Source organism: Phalacrocorax carbo, chromosome 24, assembly GCF_963921805.1.
Source record: "Phalacrocorax carbo chromosome 24, bPhaCar2.1, whole genome shotgun sequence".
Classification (NCBI taxonomy): Eukaryota; Metazoa; Chordata; class Aves; order Suliformes; family Phalacrocoracidae; genus Phalacrocorax; species Phalacrocorax carbo.
Window position 1 is genome coordinate 1196972 of NC_087536.1, and position 9896 is coordinate 1206867.

At 49.5% G+C, this 9896-nt stretch overlaps 1 protein-coding gene across 2 annotated transcripts in view; it reads left to right on the forward strand.

The window, feature by feature from the left end:
• The window catches only part of CDS2 (CDP-diacylglycerol synthase 2), a 29036-nt gene extending 22068 nt beyond the window's left edge, over positions 1–6968 (forward strand). For both annotated transcript variants that reach the window (XM_064472867.1, XM_064472866.1), the window contains exons 10-13: positions 303–455; positions 763–882; positions 1464–1567; positions 2232–6968. In XM_064472867.1, the coding sequence (XP_064328937.1) occupies positions 303–455; positions 763–882; positions 1464–1567; positions 2232–2361 (507 nt within the window). In that variant the 3' untranslated portion in view covers positions 2362–6968. The remainder of the gene's footprint in view (positions 1–302; positions 456–762; positions 883–1463; positions 1568–2231) is intronic.
• The last annotated feature ends 2928 nt before the right edge of the window (positions 6969–9896 follow it).

Genomic DNA, 9896 nt, shown 5'->3' on the forward strand with positions numbered 1-9896 from the left:
TGATCTCTCTGTCAGCCAAGTGGTGCAGCGTGTCTCAGCCTGTTTGTGCGGGGCTCTCATCGCTGCTTGCTGAACAGATGCTCTTACTAACCAAAAATGCTTACTCTGCCTTTAGCCAATTACTGCTTCTCAGGAAGTAAGAGTAAACTTCTTAATGAAGCTGGGAGTGTGGCTCCCTCCTCGCTGTGTCTCCTTGAGAGGCTCCTCCTCGCCTTTTCCCTTGAGACCGGCTCTCCCACGTTGCTCAGGAAAATACTAATCCTGCTTTCTCTTGCTGCATCCCTTTTTCTCTCTTCTTGAAGCTGTCCTACGTGATGTCTGGGTACCGGTGCTTCACCTGTCCGGTGGAGTTCAACAACGACACCAACAGCTTCACAGTGGACTGTGAGCCTTCCGAGCTGTTCCAGCTACAGGAGTACAACATCCCCTTGGTGCTGCAGTCCGTGGTGGGCTGGGTAGGACTCTCTCTGTGTATTGATCTTATTTATGGGGATAGGAACATCAAGAAAAGAGATCAGGGCTTTATTTTTGACGGTCTTTGAAGGAACCTGACAAGGGATGATAGTCCATCCAGAAAAAGGGGGGATTTGGTGGTGCTCCGCATTGGTTGAAGGCCCAAAGGAGGTGTCCCAAGTCTGGTAGGACATTAACCCACTTGAAAACCAACTAACCTGAAGCCTGGAGAGCACAGAAAGAGGGGCAAGCAGTGGACAGTGCTATTCTTGATGCAGATCCTTCTCTGACATGTTTTTCTTTCTGCAGAAGACAGTCCGGATGTACCCCTTCCAAATCCACAGCATCGCACTGTCTACTTTTGCCTCCCTCATTGGGCCATTCGGAGGCTTCTTCGCTAGTGGATTTAAGAGGGCCTTCAAAATCAAGGTGAGGGTGGTCAAGGTAATTTACATTTTCGAAAGGCTAAATGGTTGCTACCACTCCGAACAGCCCTGGTGCTCCAAGGAGTGGCAGGCTGTGAGCTTTGGGAAGGGAGAGGAGGTTTCTTAAGTCACAGGTAAAATGCTGGAGCAGGATCTAGTTTTTCTGACTGCATGGGGAGAGACGTTAACATTTCAACTGTAATATTCTAAACCCTGCTTTGCTGCAGAACTTGAGGTTGAGGAAGAAAGACCCAGTCAGGAAATTTTGCAATCTGAGGCTTCCCTTGATGTCTTGCAGGCTGGTTTTATGTGTAAACAGTTCGTGTTCAGTTAAGAAGCCTTGAAAGGCAAGACAGCATTGCAAGAGATAAACATTAGCCTTCCTTGACCTTTGAGTGACAGATCTGAGTTAAGCGTTGGTGTCCCTCAGGCACTGGTAGTCTTCGTAAAGGAGAAACTTTTAAAACCAGGGAGAGATTAAACAAAATGTCTTCTTAGTCTGACTTTTGCCTTCTGGGAAGAATTAGAGCAAGGGTATGAGTGTCGCGCATAAACTGCTAAATACAATCCCTCTGCTTTGCACAGGACTTTGCCAACACGATCCCAGGGCACGGGGGTATCATGGACCGCTTTGACTGTCAGTACCTGATGGCTACCTTTGTTAACGTGTACATCGCAAGCTTTATCAGGTATTTATTGCTTCGCGGTGAAGTTCGGGGGCCCTGTCAAACTCAAGTGATGTACAGGCTTGTAATAAGAGGCAGTTGTTATCTCTGTTAGATTAACATCTAAAAATACAAGACAAAGAAAGAGAGAAAATGGAGGCTTGAAGAAGGGAAGCATCTTTTAGCAGGGTCATGCAGAGCTGGAAACACAACCCCCCCTTCCCCAGGTCTGCTATTCCAGTCCCTCTGAAACCCCTCCGCGTCCCTCTGCGTCCCTGTGAATCTTGAGCGGGGTTTCCAGAGCTGAACGAGCAGACAAACCTGATTTTGTAGCATGAGCAAGTATTCTGAGCCAAGCATCAGAGAAAGCCCGTAAGAGCATAAAAGATGTACCGAAGGGGTTGAGGAACTGTCTTTATGTGGCTGCCTTGATTTTTGAGGGGGAGCATCTGCTGATAAGGGAAGATGCACAGCCCTCTTTGGGTTTAGGGTGGGTTTTTTTGTTTACCGTTCAGCATCCTGTGCCTTTGAATCCATTTCCACATCTCAAATGGAGTTAAGCTCCTTGGGTAGAACTGGCGAAGGGATGGGCAACATGGCTCTTTATTTCGATGAAGTTGCACTTGGGTTCCCAGATCACTGAGATTTAGCAGTGTGACTCATTAATAACGATGCTTTTGTGTTTCAGAGGTCCTAACCCAAGCAAACTGATCCAGCAGTTCTTAACCTTGCGGCCAGACCAGCAGCTCCACATCTTCAACACGCTAAAAGCACACCTTGTTGACAAGGGTATGTTAGGTAGTTCGGAGGATGCATAGACAGCCCGGCGATTGGAACAGGACTGAAAACAGACAAGCCTCCTCGAGGAAATTCCTGGCTTGCCTGATTTAAGACAATAACAAGGCCTCATTTCACTGTAACTTTTCTTCCTTTCTTGGTAAATGTTTGCATTTGTGGGGTTTTTTTTTGATAATATATTTATATAGCTTTGGTTCAAATGAGCAAATCTTGGGTTTGTAGCTGAATAGGAGTTAAGGCTTGGAAGGACTGTTGGGTGAAGTAAGAGGGTCCTCGTGGTCCGTTCTTAACCTTCGATGCACGTAGGCAGAGCTGAGTGTTTCCTGTGGGTGTGTTGATGCAGGGAACACACGAAGCGTTGTCCGTACGACCGCCTCTGCGCGTGGGAGCCAGCAGGGAAGGTGAAGCCGCGCAGCCCCCCAGCTGTCGTGCCGGGCCGCGTTCACGATGGCGGCTCTGGGGACCGTCACTTTCTCTGCTGGTAACTGTGAATGCGACGTTAATTTTCCCGCAAAGCCACGTTCACGCCCGTGTGCGGTGCCCTTGCCCACTGCGTGGTGAGCACGCGGCTCTGCTGATTGCGAGGTGATCTTGTACTAATCCAGCCATATTTCCTCTGCCCAGCCAGGCACGTGCATCTGTTTCCACTTGCTGTTTTTTGCAGTGCCTCTCACATCCCCCCCCCTTATGGCTGATACTTTGGCAAATAAGATTTTTATAACCAATTAAACCAGAAATAGACCGGGGACAAGGAGTCAAGAAACTGATTCTTGCTTATGGGAGTGTGGGAGGTTCAAATTGCTTCAAAGCCGAACCAAGTAAATAGGTTTTAAAGAACATTGAAATTTCATTGAGAAATTCCTGCCGAGGAAGACCAACTCTTTAAATAACTTGGTTCGTTTTTCCCCGATCAAGTAACCTTTAAGAAACACTGAACCACACTTTTTTCATTTCTCGGCGGTTGGAAACCCCGCACTGGGATATTTTAACTAATTTGGAGAGCAGTTTCCAACTTGGTTTTCTTCTAAAGTTTGCCGGTTGGGGCTCCAGCACGCCGCTGGTGCTGCCCGCTGGCTAGTTTGTTTTTCTTTCAGGGATCACGTCTATCACCTGTTTGTTACTTGAGTTCTAGATGTTGTGCTGCTGAGTTTGTCATGGTCTGTGTTGCATTTCAGTCTGGGTTCATTTACCAGCAGGCTTCTGTCCTGCTTCGCTTACTAAATCTTGTCAGAAATAGTTTGTATGTAATAGTTGCAAGTTTTATCTAAATACTTTCCTTTATTTTGTCATATTTTTTTATTATTTAAAAATGAGAGCCCTAAAGATTGTAAAACTTTTCTTTTTGTTTTTGTTTTTCTTCTTTTGTGATCAGATAGTGAAAATATCCCTGGTTTACACCTTATGCAATGTTCCCAAACACAAGGTGACTCTGATTTTACTTCTTTCCACAGTTTGTGCATGGGAGAGGGAAACTTTACCTTATTTTAACCTGGGGAACAAGTGACAGGGAAAGACAATACAGAAGTACATTGCTGTTTTCAGACAGTTGTTGATACAAACCTTATACACAGACCCCCCCCGATGATGGATACAAGTACATACTGCAAGCTAGCTGAGCATCGATGGAAAATAAAACACCTGAAAATACTTTGTAGTTTATGCTCCGTGTTCAGATCCTGCCATTGCTTTCATTTACCCTGAGTGAGCCAGAGCGTGTGTACATACATTAACAGATACCAGCCCCTCTTACCTTTCTGTAGGACGCTTTCTGCGTGGTAAGCTCTGCTTCATCTCCCTAACACGAGCCACAGGGCAGAATTTTGTGCCCATTGTACTGCAAATACCGGTATTTGATGGAAAGCATAGATTGCAGACAGGGGTCTGTTTCCACAAAGTATGTTCAGCGGGTGCTGGCAGGCGTCAGGCCTGCTACGGAGCCGGTTCAGGACTGCGTTTGGTTAATGCCATGCGTGTATGTAGAGGCTTTCCTGGACCAGTTGTGGAGACTGTTCCCTTCCAGCCTTGAATTAGGCAGGGATTTATTTTCTGTCGACTTAGAGGATTGGTCCAAGCCCCTAATTTGAAAACTGGGAGGGAGAGTTAAGGTGCTTCGGTCTTGCTTTGCCCAGGGAGGATATTTGGTCTGCATTTCGTGACAATTTGGCTGAGTCCAGCTAGGCAAAGTGAGGGCACCTGCGAGGAGAACCCGGGCTGGGAATAGGTGTGCAAGTGGCAGGGTTTTGTGTAGTCCCTGAAAGGTGGTTTGCCCTGTGGGGTGAGACAAGCTGGTGCTTCTCTGGATTCTCGCTGCCCGCTGCCAGCATCTGCCAAAATCCCTTGTAGCGCACTGCTGGGTCATCAGAAGGAGCTGTAGTTTGCTAAATATTACAAAAGTGTACTGCTCTTTCTATTCGGAATGTTTTCATATGGGTCTTTAGTCTCCTGCTCGTCTTGCTTTAAACCTTTTGTACCTCTTTAGTTGTAATTAGCGGGGCAAAAATGGAACGCGAAGCGTTTCTGCGTGCTTTAGATGTGAAGTAGCATTTGGGCCTTTTGGAAGGGTGTAGTGCTGGATGCGGACACTGGGGGGCAAAGCAGTTGCATTTGGTGGCTTCCCAGAGCTGGGAGAGAGGCAACAGTGCCTGTGGGTGCTTTCCTGGCGAGCTCGCAGCTTTATTCTTGCTTCCTTCCCAGCAGTGCAGTTAGAGGGTGGCCTTCCAAGCCTGTTTTGATCCTGAAGGGTAAAGCTACGTGGAAAGGGTTTAGCATTCTGCACTGAAGTTTAGTAAACTGAATGGGAGCAGCGCGTCCCTTTGAGAAACGGAGGAAGAAGGGAGGGAGCTGGGGGTCATTAAGGTTATTTGCAAGCTGTTCAGCTGATCTTGCTGAGAAATACTGGTGAGCGCTGTAGCGTGTCCTCCACTGGGCTGAGAGCGGTGTCTGGCAAACCCACTTCTACACCGCTGGTAGGAATATGTGTGATAGTACTGCTCGGCTCTCAGCGACAGCGTGCTGTCTGGGGAGCGCTTGGTGGGTTTCCCCCGTCAGCCCAGCCTGTGAGTGGCTTTAGTTTGCTGTACGTACCTCAGCTAAGAAAGTTAGAGGAAATGAAAAGCTGATATTACTGGCTTTGCCTGTCCCTAAAGGAGTTAAGGTTGATGCCAAGGGACGTGTAGCAAGACACGCTGCACCTCTTTTAATTACATTAAGCCTTGCAGGACCTTGGTCGTGCTGCAGCTGTCACAAGAATTCAGGGTTGGAGGGAGGCTGACGTAGCTAGCGCTGCTGGAGAGGCCACGCTGACACCAGGGATGTCTGGATAAGGCAACGCGGGGATGCTCACGTGGAGTTTCCCCAGCTGCAGGGCTCGAGCTCAGCGTTGCACAACAGTTTTTGTTCACAGTGGGCTCCACGACCGGAGAAGTTCCTCCTGCTTGTGCCCAGCAAGAGGGAGGTAACGGTGAGAGCAGGCCAGCAAGGGGCGGGTGCTCTGTCAGCTGGCCTATGTGCTTGGATCGGAAGGAAGAGAAAAGTAGGATTTGGCCGATGTGAAGCTTCGGAGGGTGTTGGTGCGGCCTGGCTGGGTACGGGCTGGGGTGGAAACCACCTGTTCACGAGCGCTCACCGCTCTTCCAGTTGGAGCAGGCAGAGAGGGACATGAGCGTATTTAAGAAGCAAAGGCATGGCACGTGGCTGGAAAGCTGCTTTTGCGTAGCGTGAGAAGCTGGCTCCCCTGGTGAGGCGACTCTAAACCTTCCTGATGTTTGTTTGCTGGTGGGTGATTTGGTGATACGGGTCGGATGCTGGTTTGATCCACAGCCTGAGCAGGCAGGGCTGGGCTAGGTCTGCAAACAAGCTCTTGCCATGCTCTGATAGGAATTTGCTTCTCCAAGTCTGGTTGTAGCCTAAATTAGTTTGTAGATCAGGTGCACAGCCAGACCGTGGCCTGCAGTGCTCAATGAAACATCAAAACCTAGTTTCTGTGTACGGCATCATGTCCTGTGCCGGTCGGCATGTATTATTTATATATTTTTTGGGGTGATGGGCTCAGAAGTCTGCTGACACTGATCTGGGGTTTATGGTACCCTGTGCCGCTCGTGAAGCGGGAAATCGGCTAACACTGGGCACCAGGCCATGAAATGCCGGTACCTTGTATTCCAGGGTGTGTCTCCTGTTTCTGATGTGTGCAGCGAGTTCCCCCAGCCACGGTTGCAGTGGGATCCTGGTCTCTTTTCCTTCCCCCGCCTGCTCTGACCAGCTTTGTACAATATGAGGAGGGCAAAGCTGTGGCAAAAGCATCCGTACGGCCCATCCAGAGCCTCCTGGGGACAGGTGTTTGTCACAAAAAGCATCGCACGGAAGCTGCTGTGGTTTCTGCCCTCTGTAACCAGCCCTGGAGCTGCGTTTCGTACTACTGTAATCTTTGTGCGCTCCGGTTCTCCAGATCTGATGTGTTTCTACCATTTGCTTCTTTCTCTGTGCGTTGTTCTTTTGATTAATGTTTTAGCTACACATGTAGAGTTGCCTTTCTTTGACTGAATGTCCGAATGTTATATATTGTATATTTTAAAGTATTTACCCTATTTATATACTATATGTTACTGTTAAATAAATATAAGTTCCATTATCTGTAGCGGAGTTTATTCATCACTGTCGGCAAGCGGGGGAGAGGCTGAAAACCTTTCTGTGCTCTGTAAAGCAGATCGGTCTGTCTTAAACTCAGGTTCCCCCATCCCCGGCCGCGTGGCTCTCCGTCCTCGGGGGTCTCCCGACAAGCAGAGCTGGTGGTGGCAGAGACGCACGTGAGGGCTGAGCACGCAGGCAGGGCTGGACCTTCCGTGTCTGGCAGGAGGGACGCGAACGGCTGCGTTTCCAGGGTGGTTTGCAGTGGAAGCTCGATCAGATCAGGCGGGCCCGTCTTGGTCAAAGGTGGGGGCAGGTGTTGGCCCCGCTGCGCCCTGCAAATCAGCTCATTTTACCCTAAAGATTTCACTGGGAATGTGGAAAATTGTTGGAATTCCACTTAGCGTACATTATTGCTTCATTTCAGCCATTTCTCCCAACTTGCGTGGGGTTAGGAGAGCAGAATCCTTCTGTTTACCCAGCAAAACATACTATTTTTAGCTCTCGTGTTATTTTGACTGTTTTTGACTTATCAGCTAAGCCAAACCAACCCATCAGCAGCCCTCTTTTTGCTTCCTGTCACACTGTGTGGGTGTTTTCAGACAAATTAATCCTCCAACAACAACAAAACACGATGCCCTCTCTTTATAACCACCTTGCAGAACTACTCTAAAGCCCCAAGTCTCGCATCGCAACACATCATCCTCGGAGGAGTCAGCCAGTTAAGCAGAAAATTGCTGAGCAGCACCGTGCCCTATTCAGCAGTCCTATGAAGCAATTAGACGCCGTTACTGAGAGCTCTTGAAAGATCCCTCGGTGTTAAATCTTTTGGAAAACGGACCAGGAACTCTCTCGGCAGGGTGCTGAGCTGCCCGACAGCGGGGCAGCGTGCCCGCCCGTGCCTTGCAGTGAGTCGGACACGTCATCTGGCAGCCGCTGCAGCCGGGCTATCATCTGCATCGCTGCTTGCATTTCGGCGGTGCAGCTGAAGATCCTTCCTTCTTTTTTCTCCCCATCCTGTGCCAATTGAATTAAATCAAACATAGAAGACTGCAAATTCCCAGTGAAATCCTGGTGCTAGCTGTGCTCTGTGCCTGGAATGACAGTAAGCATCAAACCAAGGCTGCTTCTGCGAGCTGGTCTCATGCAGCGCTCTGTCCCGACACATTTGCCATGAGATCCTGATAGAAGAGGGATGCAAAACCAAGACAAGCAACTTTATGGGCTGAGATCTGTCCTTTTTAAATTCCCCTGGGGCATTCGCTTCAGGAACAGGCTGCCCAGCTTGATTGCTAAAAAAAACCACCCCTTCCCCAATCGTGTGAAGTCCTTTCCCAAACCCAAAGGCAGCCACCAGGTACCTGACAGGAGCAAGCAGGAGGCAGCCGAAACAGCTCTCGGGGCGCTTGCGAAGGGCTGTTTCGGGGTGCCCAAGAGGGCTGAGCTGCTGTAGTGTGGCCACACAGTGTTGGGCTGAATTGCACGATTTTGGGCTTGCTGTTTCCTTTCTCAAGGAGGGGAAAGTGCCATGTGACATCCTGTTCACACAGGCAGGTGGGGAAAGGTGGCTGTTCTCAAGCTGCTGCCGCGCTTTCATTAAAAAAAAAACAGGTTGAAGAGAAAAAAAAAGAATCAAAATGCATGACTCCCTAGAAGTCTATAGCTTCCTGCAGAAATTATTAAGAAGAAGAAAAAATTATGTTAAATTCAGGGCTCATTGAGGGTCCTTTGCTCAGGGTACGGCAGAAACGGAGTTAATCCAGGCAGTTTGGAGCCAAAGCAGGATATCGGGGTTAATCTAGTTCAGGCTTGGGTACGTGCCGGGCTGCTCCGTTGCGATAGCACCACTTTCCAAGCTGTCATGTTCCGTGGGCTTTTGGCTGTGGAATATGTGAGCTGGGGATCTCTGAGCTGTCTCCAGTCACTGCTCAAAGCGATAAATTCCTGTTTCAGCTGCAATTAACTCGAATTAACCCACCAGGGTCCACCCCAGCTGTGCTGCAACCAGGCAGTCAGCGCAGGCTCCCGCTTCTTCCCTGAGAGGCACATCCTCAATTTACGCTATGGCACTAAAAAACAAAGCCTTTGCAAGCAGCTCAGTGCATCCCAGGCATGATGCTGGGCAGCAAATCAGAACGGGAACCGGTGGCCGCGTCCTCTTTCAGCCGCCTGCGCTCCCCACATCACTGTTTCTGCTTCTCTTCTGGGCGATTTCCCTCTCTGCAGGGCCTGGGCTTTGCCAGTGCAGGGGGGAAACGGGGCTGGAGCCCCCCGTTAGCCCCTTGGGACATGTTGCCGCGGCTTGCAGCCGCCCTCACTGCTTTTTGCTCCGTTTGGGTGTTTGTGAATGCAACAACCCTTCCTTGCATTTATCCTGTGCCTCGCGAGCTGCATCTCAGTCTAATTGCATTGCAGCCTGCATTGCGGATGCACAGCGTTTCTTTTGAGGAAAAACAGCATTAAATGATGTGCAAGAGGATACACTCGCTGTTGTGAGCAGGGAAAAGGGCTTTGCTTGATCCGGTGGTCCTGGTGGGGTCCGTGCCCACATCCCCTGGCCCTCATTGCTCTGATATCCACAGCCTTTTCTCCACAAGTAGCCTCATTTCACCCCCATTTCACTCGTATCGCTGTTACAAAGTGGGTGTAAAACCCTTAAATCAGCTGTGGGGACTATTCAGCAGTTGCAATAAGAAAATGCAAAAGATGCCCATGTCGTTCCGGCCGTGCACACAGGGATGCGTTAGGCCGTGCAGAGACACATCCTGCAGCGTTTGGCTGTGGCCACCTGAGCCACAGCCTGCTCTGCTTTGCTGCTGAGCAAAATATTTCCCGAAACTCTGTGCAGGGCCTTGTCCTTCAGCAAGCACTTTTCTAGTGCACCAACGGCACCGAGAAGGACACCCACTTCCTCAAATGCAACGAGCAGCGC